General features: G+C 46.4%; 1 protein-coding gene across 5 annotated transcripts in view; it reads left to right on the forward strand.

Annotated features, from left to right (window-relative positions):
- ASB5 (ankyrin repeat and SOCS box containing 5) overlaps nt 1–13928 on the forward strand; it is a 32536-nt gene extending 18608 nt beyond the window's left edge. For all 5 annotated transcript variants that reach the window (XM_072123639.1, XM_072123655.1, XM_072123647.1 and 2 more), the window contains 6 exons: nt 1913–1992; nt 9722–9829; nt 10227–10377; nt 11921–12055; nt 12131–12322; nt 13003–13928. In XM_072123639.1, the coding sequence (XP_071979740.1) occupies nt 1913–1992; nt 9722–9829; nt 10227–10377; nt 11921–12055; nt 12131–12322; nt 13003–13148 (812 nt within the window). In that variant the 3' untranslated portion in view covers nt 13149–13928. The remainder of the gene's footprint in view (nt 1–1912; nt 1993–9721; nt 9830–10226; nt 10378–11920; nt 12056–12130; nt 12323–13002) is intronic.
- The last annotated feature ends 2514 nt before the right edge of the window (nt 13929–16442 follow it).

Raw genomic sequence — 16442 nt, forward strand, 5'->3', positions numbered from 1 at the left:
AGCACCCAGGTGTGTGACACCCTGCACCCAGTGACCTCCTCAGCAGGGGCTTCTCCTGGAGGGGATCCCCCAGTGCTGGTCTCCTGCTGCACCCCTGTAATTCTGCACAGTATCCCCCTCAGAAACACTGGTGATACTGTGCAGAATGACATGGGGGACACTTGTCAGTACTATCTGCAACATTCTGTAACGTTCTCTTCTCTCTTGCTTTGAGCTCAGGATTCTGCAGAATGTTTTGTAAGTAGAAGGTGATGAAGTGTAAATAGAGTCTGTAGCTCCTGTCTGCAGAGTATCTAATGACTGTATTATCTGTACTAGTGTCTGCAGAGTATCTCATGTCTGTATGATCTGTTCTAGTGTCTGCAGTGTCTGGATGAGCTTTTCTGCTAGAAATGAGCTGTTCTGCAAAGGGGCTCAGTGCTTTCTTCTCAGTTAACGCCAGCTCCGGGCTGGAGTGTTTTTGCGCCCGTTTTTGCGCCTAAATGAAAAGTCGCAAGTGATGAATATCATTAGGCGCATCAAAACATCTGGATTGCTAGGATAAATGAGGGAAAGCTGGTTATTTTTTGCTGCGCAGCTAGTTTGGCATTTAGTCGCAAAAATGGCACAAAAAATGGTGCGCCTGAATGAAAAGGCGCAAAAACAACAGAAAAAAAACGATTGATACATGTGGCCAAAAGTGTGTTCTTAGATTTGCATAGAGAAGGGTTAAAAACATGAATATTAGTTGATATTATCCCTTCTCAAAATGTAGTAACATATAAAGTGAATATTTCTATTATCTGTGAGGTGCAGCAGCTCCTGTGTCCAGCAAATGCTCCCTGCAGCCTGATGGCTAAGAATCTGAAGAGGGGGACACACTTCAGGGGGCTGTATCTCTGGTTCTGTGACTCATAGAAACTCACTTCTTTTTTCCTATGAAAGAAGAGAGTCTCCTCTTTTATATGAATCTAAATGGGATAATTTAGACCCTGGAAATGTATAGAATGTCAGTACTTACATGGGGTTATTGATGCTGATGGCCTATATATAGAATAGGCCAACAGATAAACAACAGAAACAAGCAGCTGTAGTGGCTCATCTATGATACAATACTTTTCTTCTACTAACTTATCTATTATTTGCCATTTTCATAGATGATGTAATTAGTCCTAGACACAAATAATACATTTTATGTTAATTCATATAGAACAGTGATGGCGAACCTGCAACCCAAAACCCACCTTATTTATCGTGAGGTGCCAACCAAAAATTAAAGCAGTAACTTATTGCTCCCTGTTCAACAACTTTCAATCATATTGGCCTCCTGAGGACAGCAACACAGTAGAAAAAAATGTCATTATTTTAGCTTCTTTCCAGTGTCCCTCTGTACACAGAGAATCATGGGGCCAGCAGGAGGTCCTCCAATAATAATTTTCCCTCTTCCTACAATCCCAAAATATAACTGAAAAATATGACAATCAGTAACAAAATATGTCTGAAAGCAGCATCTTTTAAGTTGCTTGGAACTGCAGGAAGATTCTTTGAGTCCTGTCTGGTGTGCTGGGGTGATGGTCGGGTGCCCACAAAAAGGGCTCTGAGTGCCGCCTCTGGTACCCGTGCCATAGGTTCGCCACAACTGATATAGAACATTTGCATTGATAATAATAATAATTCTTTATTTATAAAGCGCACACAGATTACGCAGCGCTCCACAGATCCTGTCTCCAATGGGGCTCACAATCTAATCAACCTATCAGTATGTTTTGGAGTTTGGGAGGAAACATAAGGACCCAGAGGAAACCCACAAAAACACGGAGAGAACATACAAACTCTTTGCAGATGTTGATCCTGGGACTTGAACCCAGGTCCCCAGCGCTGCAAGGTTGTAATGCTCACCACTAATTATTTCTCACTGTGATATCATTTGTAGGATCATGGGCAGATCGATCACCACTACATGAAGCAGCCAGCCAAGGAAGGCTACTCGCATTGAAAACCTTGCTTTCTCAAGTAGGTAAACACATTGGGGGGGCATTCATTATTTAAGGTGCTAGTTGTCAATTTTAGCGGTGTGATGTCACATTGTGATGCACGGCCTTAATGTATTTGGTGCACTGTAAGAAGAACAAATGAGAGTCATTCATGGAACTTGGTAGACTTGCTTTTTGTTGGTGTAATTTTGCACTAAAATACATCGAAAAAGTGTTAGGAAATTAGAAGTGCAGGAAAAGTGTTGGGATTAAAAAACTGTACATAAACTGAGCAACAAAAGTTGTGAGTGTAGGAAAATTGAGGCGCAGACATGTAAAAAATATAGGGGAACAGGGTGCAGATGCAAGAAAAAGTTCACCAAAAACTGACACAAAGCCAATAATAAATGCCCCCCTTTGAAAAGGCTTTTGTAAGGCTTCACTTAAAATCCTTCCTTTTATTTATAGACTGCAGTGGGCATTTGCCAATTTTTGACTTGATTGATGACCCTTTCTTAGAATGAATAGGTGTCTATCTATCTGCACCACTGACAATCATTTGTTTAAAGGGAACCTGCCACCAGGGACCTCACTAAAGACAGATTGTAAAAGCCCATGAAACCTGCCTTTCTGCTTTTTCTAAGCATTTGCATTACAATATAACTGTGTGTTATAGCTCACTCTTGCATCCTGACAAAATCCTGGGGTAGTCACAGGGGCTGGGCTTTGGTTTAGATGCATTTCAAAAAACATGTGACTTGTCTGAGCTGCAGGCTGTCTCCATATTTGTGTTCCTGTACAGCTTGTCCCTCCCCCACTGATTTCAGGTTGACCAAGCTGTGACCTCTGAGAAGGAGCAGGAGGTGGAGCTGTATATGAGCACAAAGGTGGGAGCCAAGCTCTGAGGAGTGGGTAACAGACCAGCCACATGTTGTTTTTTGAAATGCATCCAAACCAAAGTCTAGCCCCTGTGACTACCCCAGGATTTTGTCAGGGAGCAAGAGTAAGTTATAACACACAATTATAATGTAATGCAAATATTTGCACATATTTGCACTTCAGGTGTGAAGGGCTTCAGGTGTGAAGGGTTTCAGGTGTGAAGGGCTTCTGCAACCTGTCTTTAGTGAAAATGAGGTCCCTGGTGACAGGTTCCCTTTAAAGGTAGATAAGGAGGAACTACACAAAGGTAGCAAACTGGGCACATGAAAAACTAGTTATACAATAATACAAAAAGAACATGTGCTATTCCAAAATGTATAATCTTTATTCAATATAAGCACAACATAGATATTGCACACCAAACCAAAAAACCAATAAAAGCATTTAAAAAGGAAACAAAAAGTCCTCTATACAAAACCCAAGGGAGGTTAGGACCCATAATACGGTCCATAAAAAAGCAACCCCTCCCTACCCAGCCTCAAAACCCTCAGCCTGTCAAATAACAACTATAAGCCAGGTAAATAGGAATACATGATCAAACAAAATATCTGTAATGTAAAAATATGGTCAATATACAACAAAGGATAATCAGCATAATTACGAGGCACAGAGGGTGAGGGGCTGGGAGAGCCCCACGCGTATCGCCACTCACAGTGGCTTCCTCAGGGGTGATTGGTGTGTGGGAGTCGCTGAGTATAAATACCTAGACAGATAGATGATAACAGGTGTGGAGCGCCAAACTACCATTGTGGCGCGCGATGTCACATCCGGTATGGTGCGCGTGTGTGTGCGCCACATCCGCAAGTCACATGACCAGAGGATGACGGTGCCCTGTGCCGCAAAACGTATTGCAAATGACCGGCGTCGTGCCGAGTCACATGTGTAATGCAAATGCTTAGAAAAGGCAGAAAGACATATTTGCACTGCAGGTGTGAAGGGCTTCTGCAACCTGTCTTTAGTGAAAATAAGGTCCCTGGTGACAGGTTCCCTTTAAAGCACTGTTAATTGTTTGCATAGTGGCTTACATTGCTGTGTGTTTACTCGGTCATAGCGTAGGCAACCATACTGTTGCACTGCTCACCCCTCCCCTCTCCATGGCAAAGCATGGCGCCCAGGCGTATACATGGGAAAAGATAGAGCATGTTCTATCTTTTCCCCGTGCGTGATACAATGCCACATGTATGTGGCGCACGTCAGTAATAAACGTGGCGCAGACTAAGCAGTAACACGTCCCTTTGGGTGCACATTTTTTCTGTCTTGTCGGATACAGAGCAGCCGAGGCAAAAAACTGGCGCAGGCACTTTATAAATACATGTGCAAGCAGATTCAACCTTTTTTTTGTAATAGATTCATGTATAAGCCGAGGGGACGTTTTTCAGCACATTTTTTGTACACTATATGTAAGTGTCCCCGGTTTATCAAGATTGATTTTGATAGTAGGTTTCCTTTAAGGTGTTAAATTTCTACATCAGGTTCATAAAAGAGACTGAGGAATGTGCAACACCCTCGCCGATGCAATGGCGAGGTAGTGCTTGCGAATACGTCCCACCTGTAGGTAACACCACATTGCACTACATGGTCCTTATAGGATCAAAGGGGAAATTGCAGTGGTTAATCCTGCCTGGCAAGGCAGATGTTAATCTGTGATGTAATTATGTCAACCAATGTCTGTGTTACATCCTGTCTTTGTGCAACTGAGAGGTAATTGGAGGAGCAGCCACCACCTGACCAAAAAGGGAGGTAATAAAACCTCTTGAGTGGAATGTTCTAGAGTTCACTCCAGGGGAGTCTCTCCCTAGAGGAGAAAGAGAGAAATCTCTCTCAGGAGAGAGACCGGTCCTAGTCAGGCCCTCTGGGTCTGCAGGACGTAAGCAGAGAGTAGTTAGCTGAGCAGCAGCTCAGAGACTCTAGCATACCAGACCAGTGCAGGAAGAGCCTAGCCCCTGCCTGAAGTGGAGCAATAAGACTAGAGTTAGTGTAGTGAGGAAAGGGGTATCATCCTACCTTCCAGGGTGATACCTGAAGAGATCCAGGACCGAGCTGAAGCCTCCTCTAAGGACACAGCTGGCTCCCAGCCTGCCCTTACATCCAGGCTGGTGACCTATCTCCTGCGGCTCCCTCCAAATACCTCTCCAGTACTCCATCTACCTGTTAAAGGCACGTTTGCTGAAGTTCCTGCGGTTCCAATAAAGAACTGTAAGTTGTTTTCTTCAACCTCTGCCTCCGTCTGGTCCCTGCTACTACAACTCCCATCATCACCGGCACCCTGTCCACCACACAGAGACTCACACTCGGGACATTAAGGGGTTGCCCCAGGGAGATCCGCTATAGCAGCCGCTCCCTCATCATTTCTTGCCAACACCACCCTGCTGGAGACCTGCCAGGCTGTAGGACAGCCCTCCGGTTCCCCGTACCAAGCACCGTGACAATAGCGTGCTTAGGCCGCAACCGCCAGCCACTCCGGTACCGCGGGCCCCGGCTGTCTCCAGGCCTCACCTCAAGGGCTAGGCCCCGGTGGGGGATGTTGCAAGTGGCGTCACGAACAGGATATAGACTTCTGTGCCTTATTACGGCATTAAAGACTTTCCTTTATTAAAAGACTGTGCTGCCTAACCCTGCTGCTATCCGGGTTTAGGCCTAAGGACTTGTACGTTTCTGGAATGAACTGTGTTATACTGCTGCCACGTGCGGTCGAGCGCCGCTCCCGCACTCCAGAGGTTAATCCTGGCAAGAACTGTACCAGCTCTGCTACATCCGGCGCTGCCGCGCCCGAAGATTTTTACCTCAGAAACTGTGGCGCAGCAAATAATTCCAGCCCGCCAAAACCTTCACTGGTGGGAAACCCAGATGACGCATCAAGCTCCACCCACGCGCGAAGCGCGCGAACCCCGCCTCCTGTGGCGCAGGAAAAATTAGAGCCCGCCACAGCTCTTGGCGGGAAGGACTCGGACTCCTCCCACTGGCTCGAGGCGGACTTCCTGCCCTGCCTCAGAGAAGCGCCAGAACTTGAGTGGACTTTGGACAGCGAGGACAACGCCATGTGGGGTCCTCCGCCTTTCCCTCCTGTGGAGCGTCCGGAGTTTTACGAGGTCCTAGAGACTATGGTGGTGGTCTCTGCGCAGCCTGTCCGAAGACCCTCCGCTGGACATCGGCTGCACCGAGGATTGACTCGGGCCTTCGTCACCAGGACATGCTACCAAACGGTGACGCAGTACCAAATCCCACCCGGGCGGTTCCTCGTCCCTATCCCGGCTACCATCCCGGTACCGCGGATCCACGTGGAGGCGCCACGTGGGGAGGCCCCGACTCCTGCTGAGCCAACGCCTGGGCCTAATGTGGCCGCTCCACCTGCTCCGAGGCCTACTACTCCTGCTGCGCGGCCTGCTAGCCCCGCTGTAGTGGTTCCTGACCCTCCGGTGGTTCCTGCTCCTGTTCCGGCACCTACCTGTCGTCCAAGGAGATCCGAACCTGAACCGGAGCCGCGAGCCCCAGCACCGAAACCTCCGCAGCCTCAAGGCCGAGGTGAAGCCGCCCGCCGGCGACTCCGAGACGCTGTCTCAGACCAGCGACGCCGGGAGAAGGAGGCCCAGCGGTATATGGCCGGCAGATCCACAGCGGGAGCTTGGGTCGAGAAGAATCGCACCACCGGCATGGTCCGGTTCTTTGACAAGCGGAAGGGCTATGGCTTCGCCACCCAGGACTACACCGGACGGGAAGTATTTATACCCCGCCGGTCCGTCAAGAGGCCTGATCTGCTGGAGAGCCTGCACAACCTGAAGCCGGGAGAGTGTATCGAGTTCTCCCTGCAGGAAGGACCTCGAGGACCCTGGGCGGCTGGCGTGATCCGGATCCCCGACTCCGACGAGGACCGCTACTTCCCGCAGGATGACTGGTATGAGGACGACGAGTGGCCGGAGTCTCCGAACACCTCTTCCTCCTCGGCTGCAAGTCCCCGGGCGGTGACCCACGTGAATGCCCCATCCACAGTAATTGTGAGTACGGGTCCCATTGCCATCCATGGGCCGGGCATGATACAGGGCGCCACCCCCACCGGTTCCCCTGCCGGGAGCATTGTCAGGTCCCGCGGCTCTTCTGTGGGAGAAGACATCCCGGCTAGCGAACCTTGTCCGGAGGTTCCGTCTAGGCCCGCATCTCCCCTTGCCGGTTACCAGTGGGGTGATGACCCGGCCCCGGAAGAACCGGAGCTGGAAGGAGCCGCGGCGCGGCCGCTGGACTCCGTTTACTTTTTCCTGGACCCCTCCGTGGTCCCTGGCTCAGTTGAGCCCCCGGCTGGAACAGCCGACACCCCGGGCGACAGCGCTCCTCCCCCTGAAGGTCCGGAGGATGTTGCTGCACCTGCAGTACCCACTGCTGCCACCGGGTGTCCCCAGCCGACACCTACTCCCGCTGAGGATGCACAGGATTCCCTGCAGGAGCTGGATCCTGTCTTTGCCGAACCCAGCGATACTGACTAACCCCTGATGGGCTGAAAGCCCTCTTCAGGTACTTTGTCCTTTGTACATATTGTATATTTGCTTTTTTCTACCCTATAGAGCCAGAGACAGTCCTGAGACTCTTACCCTTATTTATCTCAATCAAGAGATTATATACTGTCATGTGCTATGATAGCACCCTTCCTCTGCCACAGCAGAGATTTCTTCAAAGGACTCTGTCCCTCTCCAAAAAGAGGAGACCCTTTGCAACTTTATTGCACTTTTCCCCACATCAAGGGCTGTGCCCAGAAGATGGACTTTCCTATTGGAGACCTTCTGAGAGACTGTTGCCAATCTTGAGGAAAAGTTGACATGTAATCTATTGACTATTATATTGCACTTGATGCCTTCCTTTTTAGGTACGGACATTATGTTTGCACTTCTTATGCCTTTTCTTTGCAGGAAAGAGACATTCTATGCTGCTACCCTGAGTAGCCTATCTACTTCTGTAACGTTCAAGATGTGTACCCATTGGGCTGCTAAGCCAATGTGAGTTTACAAAAATATTTGCACACTGTCAATATATGCCAGTAGTATGCATTAACCCTTTCATAGGCTTTTCAGGTTGTAGTGTGGCTGTGTCGGACCGTCTTTTGTGTAAAACACTGACCGCTACCTGATCCCTCAAACCGAGGTTTGCACATGGGGGTAGTCCGTAAACTGCGGGTCTTTAGGGGACCGGGGGTGTTACACAGCTAGCACCTGGATGCCACTCATACATGGGTAAGGTTGTCAGTCAGGAGGTACTCGTGTCGTATATGCTAACGCAATGCAGATAGACACCATATAATTGCCGCCAGGGAAGAAGTGTTGATACAACAAATATACAGGCCTTGGTGCAAGGAGTGGATTACAGGACATGACACCACACCTTTCCTACTGTACAGTTCGGTTTAATGGCGTCAGCGACCAACTGTCATACAGCTACATATTTTTGTCTTAGTCCGACACCAACCCAGGTGCCTGTCTCCAGGACCATGGGCGGTTTGTCCCTACACCTTACATAGCCTGCACTTCCTCGAAGTGCCCTTAGCCCCCTCTGTGCCCCAAACCATCTGTAGTCGAGCCGAGGGCGGCTCTTTCAATTGCCCCCGGGGTATGCAACACCCTCGCCGATGCAATGGCGAGGTAGTGCTTGCGAATACGTCCCACCTGTAGGTAACACCACATTGCACTACATGGTCCTTATAGGATCAAAGGGGAAATTGCAGTGGTTAATCCTGCCTGGCAAGGCAGATGTTAATCTGTGATGTAATTATGTCAACCAATGTCTGTGTTACATCCTGTCTTTGTGCAACTGAGAGGTAATTGGAGGAGCAGCCACCACCTGACCAAAAAGGGAGGTAATAAAACCTCTTGAGTGGAATGTTCTAGAGTTCACTCCAGGGGAGTCTCTCCCTAGAGGAGAAAGAGAGAAATCTCTCTCAGGAGAGAGACCGGTCCTAGTCAGGCCCTCTGGGTCTGCAGGACGTAAGCAGAGAGTAGTTAGCTGAGCAGCAGCTCAGAGACTCTAGCATACCAGACCAGTGCAGGAAGAGCCTAGCCCCTGCCTGAAGTGGAGCAATAAGACTAGAGTTAGTGTAGTGAGGAAAGGGGTATCATCCTACCTTCCAGGGTGATACCTGAAGAGATCCAGGACCGAGCTGAAGCCTCCTCTAAGGACACAGCTGGCTCCCAGCCTGCCCTTACATCCAGGCTGGTGACCTATCTCCTGCGGCTCCCTCCAAATACCTCTCCAGTACTCCATCTACCTGTTAAAGGCACGTTTGCTGAAGTTCCTGCGGTTCCAATAAAGAACTGTAAGTTGTTTTCTTCAACCTCTGCCTCCGTCTGGTCCCTGCTACTACAACTCCCATCATCACCGGCACCCTGTCCACCACACAGAGACTCACACTCGGGACATTAAGGGGTTGCCCCAGGGAGATCCGCTATAGCAGCCGCTCCCTCATCATTTCTTGCCAACACCACCCTGCTGGAGACCTGCCAGGCTGTAGGACAGCCCTCCGGTTCCCCGTACCAAGCACCGTGACAATAGCGTGCTTAGGCCGCAACCGCCAGCCACTCCGGTACCGCGGGCCCCGGCTGTCTCCAGGCCTCACCTCAAGGGCTAGGCCCCGGTGGGGGATGTTGCAAATGTGTGAGAATAATACGGTGTGTACCCCAGTTCTAGAATTAGGTAAATATTGTTGATAATTGAAGACATTAGATCTTATACAGGTTTTCTTCACTCATGATCCCCTGGTTGTACCAGACATTGAAAAAGTTTTCAGGTTTTAAAAACTCATTTTATTTAATGTTCTCTGCATAACTAAATTCTAAAATATTTTACTTTATTAGGGTTACAATGTGAACACATTGACGATCGATCATGTGACCCCACTACATGAAGCCTGCTTGGGAGATCACGTTGGATGTGCGAGAACACTCCTGGAAGCTGGAGGGAATGTAAGATCTATCATATTATCACCAACTACCAATCACAATGGAGGACAGATATACAGGCAGTCCCCGAATTACATACAAGAAAGGTTCTGGAGTGGAATTTGTATGTAAGTCAGGATTTGTATATGTTGTTAGTGTAGGTCCAGACAAGTATTTTTTCATCCCTTTGACAATAGGCTGAGAGGTCCGTCTGTAACTAGGGGTCATCTGTAAGTCGGGGACTGCCTGTAAGAATATGTGTCTGATCGAAACAGCAACGTATCTGTGATGCTACAGAGAAATGTGTCTCTTGAAGCAGATACATTGTATCAGGCAATAGTAGGAGCAAACACAGGTGACATTAGCATTGTTACTGCAAATATTTAACTTCCCATCCAATAAATCTCGTGATGTGTTTTAGGTGAATGCTACAACAATTGATGGAGTGACTCCTTTATTTAATGCGTGTTCGAGAGGCAGCGCTAACTGCGTGGAACTTCTATTGGAGTACGGTGCAAAGACACAGCTAGAGACGTGTCTACCGTCACCTGCTCACGAGGCATCAAGTAAAGGTAACACTGATGTCCTAATGTGTGATACATGATGATGTATGATGCTTTTCCATTTCATTTTTTACATTTTTAAAGATTTAGATTCCCCCTCCCTCTTAATATAAGATCAGGAACCAGGCAAAAAAAATCAACAAGGGGGCAGAATTCAAACTATAACAACATTTGGGTTTATCCAATTTAATCAAAATGTAAATCAGAACCATTAAGTTCATTTTGTTATTGTAGTCTAATGGTAATAGATATTTGTATAATGTGCGGATGTGCGGTCCAGATCCTTCTTTCTCCAAATATTGGTCACAATGTAATCATCTACTGTCCGCTTACACACTTCATACCTGTGTAGCAGGCCAGAATACCCTCACCCAGATTATACCCCGGTGTACTCTGGGCTAGGCCAGAGTATACCCCCAGCCCAGAATATACCACCCCCCAGCCCAGAATATACCACCCCCAGCCCAGAATATACCACCATCCAGCCCAGAATAAACCACCCCCCAGCCCAGAATATACTACCCCCGACCCAGAATATACCACCCCCCCAGCCCAGAATATACCACCCCCAGCCCAGAATATACCACCATCCAGCCCAGAATAAACCACCCCCCAGCCCAGTATATACCACCCCGACCCAGAAAATACTTCCCCCCAGCCCAGAATATACCACCGCCCAGCCCAGAATAAACCACCCTCCCAGCCCAGAATAAACCACCCTCCCAGCCCAGAATATACCTCCCCCCAGCCCATAATATACCAGCCCCCCAGCCCAGAATATACCACCCCCCAGCCCAGAATAAACCACCCCCCAGCCCAGAATAAACCACCCCCAGCCCAGAATATACCACCCCCCAGCCCAGAATATAGGAACATTGTGGCTGGTACACAGTGTGCGCAGTCATGATAAATCCCCCCCCCCCCCCATTATGTGTTTACCAGTCGGTAACATGGGGTTTGTTTAAGTAATAAAAGTACATAATAAGGCTTTTTATCACCATTATAACACGATAGCCAAGTTATTTAGTTGGAACAAAAAACATATTTATTGCAATGCAACCTTAGAATTATGACTTTAATAATTTGTAATTATGCGAAAATTATGTGAAACAAAAATGTAAAAAAAAACAGTTTTCAACAGAAATGTAGTGAATAATATTTGTTTGGTGAGTCTATGAAATTGTTCTTAGAAATAGCATCGCCTCTATCAGATCCTCCTTCGTGGTGGACCTCAAGTCTGACCTGATTATTTTAAGGCTAGAGAACAGCCTCTCTATACTGACTTGGGAGGGTGGCAATGGATTAACAACACGGGCAACATCTCTAACAATTATCAGACTTTTTTCTAGGAACAGCTCACTAGGTGCTTCACATCATAATGCTGCACAGTCTAGCAGTGCTACATAACATGAAGGCTTTTATATCTATTGTACTTTTTATGTCTGTGTTTCTGCATTTCTGAACTATACTTTTTATACATTTAGAGTTTTTATACATTTTTATTTTCTCACTTTCGGCAATATTTGATGTTCTTGCTGCTTTGTATTTGCAGGTCACAGTGACTGCCTAGAGGTATTGATATCCTGGGGTATAGACGTGGACCATGACATTCCTCACTTAGGCACTCCTCTCTATGTAGCATGTAAAGGGCAGCATTTAGCTTGTGTAAGGAAACTTTTATATGCAGGTCAGTATCGCTGGGATGTATGGATGGGTACACATAGTCATGACTCTGTATAGTAACGTTGTGCTTATCTCTCAGGTGCCAATGTACAGCATGGCAGGCACTTGGATACCCCATTACATGCTGCGGCTCAGCAGTCTAGTGTAGATATTGTAAGTTTACTGCTCGACTTTGGTGCTGATATCAATGCAAAAAACACAGATTATAAACGTCCGGTGGATGTCGCTGCGGCCAGGAGTCCTGTGGAAAGACACCTGCTCCAGTATGAGGGTAAGCAAGTAGCAGCTATTGTTTTCAATTGTTTATATTGTGCAAAATTTTGATTTGTTGGTTGCCATAGCAGCTATTAGACTGGGTCATCATGATCAGATTGGTGGGGGCACCTGGAATGACAGCTGCAGTGGCCAACCGATCTGTCAGAGGTAGCTCCGTCCACTGTGAAGTGGCCATTCCTGGTTATTGAAGGTCAAGTGAAATTTTTTACTTTTTTGACCTACTGGTTACATAGGATTTTTTGTAGTTTACTTGTAGACACACAATGGGGCGAGATTTATTAAGACTGGCATATGTAATGCCAGTCTATAAACTCCTTTCCGGTCTGGTGCCCATGTACACTAAGAGGCTTCGGCCTAGTCAATATGGGTGCAAATTACGTCAGTTCCGATCTTTTAGACCGAGAGTTTGTTGCTATAGTCTCCACCAGTTTTCCACTGCTCATGTCCCACTCCCCATCCACTCTTCACCCCAACACACCCATAGTGGGATGCAGGTCGAAGAATCAACGAAACTGGGAGATTTACACCAGTAAACTGGCGTAGAAACCATAATGAATCTCCCCTTATTGGATCTACACACACAAAATTCTGGGAAATATTTTTAAAATTACGTCAACATTTGGAAAGTCCAAAAGAAAATGGTTGCAATTTTTTTTTGTTTCTGTTCCCTTTCAGCAAACCCCTGTGCACTGTGTCAGCTCTGCCGGCTCCGAATTCGGAAATGTATGGGACAGTCAAGATTACATCTGATTCCAAACCTCCAGTTACCAACTATCCTGAAAAACTTCTTACAGTATCGAGAAAGTATAAGGAACTTTTAATATTTTTTTTTTAATTATGTCAAGTTTTATTGTAAAATGGACATCCATGTAACTGGGTCTGTCACTAACTGTGGAGAGTTTATTCACATTGAGTCGCAGAAAAAATGCACTGAGGAATATTTAGGTTTTTAGGGAAACTGGAATGTAGTCACATAATATGTGTTTCTTATATGGTTATAAACACTACGAGGATACTTCATAACAAAGAAAAAACTTTATTAGATTCTCAAAGGCTCATTATAGTCTAGTCACATAATGCAAACGAAATCTCCCAGCACCCCTGCAGTACAGTGTAGTGGCTGAAAAGGGTACCGCAAGGTCAGACCCCTGACAAGGTGAGGCCCTCTTCTCTCTTACTAGAAGCTGCACCCTCACACAGCGGTCCAGTGCCCACCCCTCTACCCCGTATCAGTTCTGGTTTGATATGGATCCATTTTGATTCAACTATGGAATGTTTCTCTTAAAAAGTGCACAGTGTTCTATATCATCAAGTATAAGGACACCTGCGTATAGTAAGTATACGTTTTTTAATTTAAATCGGAATCATGTAGCATTAGACATTACTTTTTTTTAGATATTTTATGAATAATGATATTGATCCTCTATCCACAGAATAGTAGATACACCATTACACAGTCTGACCACTAGAACCACCAATGACCGAAGAATGAGGACCTGCAAGTGCACCTTATTAATAGAGGATGAATTGTGTGCTATGTCCCATCAGACCCAACCAAAAAAGTGCCGCCGATTGTCTGAGTCTGATTGTCTGGGTACTGCTCAACTCAACCACCAAAATCCATCATGATAAACCAGAGACACTTACTCATAGATCCAGGCACTGTGATTGTGGTAATCTTCTTATTTTTGTTATCCGTGGCCTCCTAACTTCTAAAATCAACATTTGAAATTATGCTAATGAGCCAGCAGGGTTCTGGTAGATGTTACCAGACCCCCTTCTTGCTGTTGTTTAACAGGCTTTTAGCCTGTCTCACCACCCAGGGCCAAATTTCAGTGGGCCCCAGGTTCCATTAATTAATATACATCCTTCCCCCCCCGGCTCCTTTAATTTATATACACCCCCCAACCCAGGCTCCATTAATTAATTTACACCCCCCCCCCAGGCTCCATTAATTAATATACATCCCCCCAGGCTCCATTAATTAATATACATCCCCCACAGGCTCCATTAATTAATATACATCCCCCCCCAACCCAGGCTCCATTAATTAATATACACCTCCCCTAGGCTCCATTAATTTATATACACCCCCCCACCCCAGGCTCAATTAATTAATATACCACCCGCACCCCATGAATTAATATACCCCCCACCCCTACACACACACAGGCTCCATTAATTAATAAAATACACATTATTGGTGGCCAGAAAAAAATAATAAACGCTAACTTACCTCAGGGGCAGCTCGCTTCTTCATCTGCTACATCTTCTGAGTGACAGCAGTGTCTACTGTGCAGCAGCAGGGACGCTGGCGGCGTTACGTCATCACGTTGGCACCGTCCTGCACCGTATTAGAAGCTCCGCGGCTGAAATACATCGGCCTCGCCAATGCTATTATGTTTTGTGCGGGTCCACTTGCGGTGCCGCCCCCTGTCAGCCGCGCCGGCAGTGTGAGTGCAGCGCTTATCTCAATTACATCGGCAACAAGTATGCCGATGTAATTGAGTTTACTTATGTTGCCAGTTTGTGCTGTGGGCCCCTCTGGGGCCCCGGCACTTGCCCGGGTAAGCCGGGTGCTGGCGCCGGCCATGTCACCACCCTCCCCTACTCCCTAAGACCCTCTCACCTCCCTTTGCTGTAATCATGCACAGTGGGAGGGGGTAAGTGCTCATGCACAGTATTATAGCCTGTAAAGCTTCAGCACAGAAGGGTTCTGTCAACACCTCCCAGAGCCCTTCTTGCTCATTAGCATAATTTTAAACGTTGATGGAGGTCATGGATAACAAGATTACCACTGTCACAGTGCCAGAATCTATGAGTAGGTGCCCTTGGTTTATCATGATGGATTTTGATGGTAGATTACATTGCGCTGTGTACTTCTGGCTCTATACACTGTATTACCCCTGGCACAGCCCCTTCTCTCAGCTGATCGGTGGTGGTGCCAGGTGTCAGTCCCCCACAATCTAATATTGATGTCCTATCCCAAGGATAAATCTTTGCAGAACACTAACAATGTTGCTGTTATCTACACTCCTATATGTACATCTCCTTGCACATTAATGCGTTTTTCTATGTCATTAGTGTATAATCTGTTTCCAAGTCGAATATCTGCAAAAATGATCTGTGCATCATTTATATACATCATCTGCAAAAGAATGGCTGGAACATGATGTCACCAGCTTGTGCCAACCTCAAGAAGGAACAATGGAACAATGACATAACATCTCTTGTTTCTTATGGTGCTGTTATCTAGAATTTCTTTTACCAAATAAAAGCTATAGATTCATAGCCTCTAAATACTATTTGACACAACAGTGGTGACTATAGACAATGTATACTACGTAGCATCAAAATAATTATTGTATCTGCTATGTCCATACTGTTATCAGGAAGCATGGTAATGATGTAATAGTGAATGTAGCAAGATTCCCTATACTGTAAAATAGTACAATAAAAATACCTATAATAATCTGTGTGAGACTGTTGGTACACAAGGAAGTGGTATAACTACAGGGGTAGCAACCATTGAAGCTGCTATGGGGCCCGGAGTGTCAGGGGGCCCCCATCATTCCACCTGACACTCTAAAGAGTGGAGGATGTTCATCATTATATACATATTATGCTGAACATTCTATATTATATGTACATAGCTCCCAACTGTCCCGATTTTGACGGGACTTTCCCGTTTTTCGTACCTCTGCCCCGCGTCACGGGCAGCTATGATATTGTCACGGATTCTCCCCCCAGGTCCTGCTGTGTCCGCATAGTAAATACTTTGAAAGTCTGAACTCACAGTACAGAATGGCTTCTACAGACATCGGGAGGGAATCCTTTTCAGAGAAGTGTCGGACCTGGGACCCTCTGCACCATAGACAGGAGCTTAACTAACTAAGCTATAAGCCCAGTGATACAGAGCTGAGGATTTCTGGTAACTAAGACATGTTATCAGCCAGTGTTACATTGTGATACGGACTAATGCACTGATATATAGAGAGGGAACTTCTCAGAGATTATTATGTAATTATTGAGACTATTATTATTATTATAAATTTTATTATTTTTATTATTATGGAGATGATTATTAATAATGGTAAAAATAATAATAATAATAA

The sequence above is a fragment of the Engystomops pustulosus genome, chromosome 1 (assembly GCF_040894005.1).
Source record: "Engystomops pustulosus chromosome 1, aEngPut4.maternal, whole genome shotgun sequence".
Classification (NCBI taxonomy): domain Eukaryota; kingdom Metazoa; phylum Chordata; class Amphibia; order Anura; family Leptodactylidae; genus Engystomops; species Engystomops pustulosus.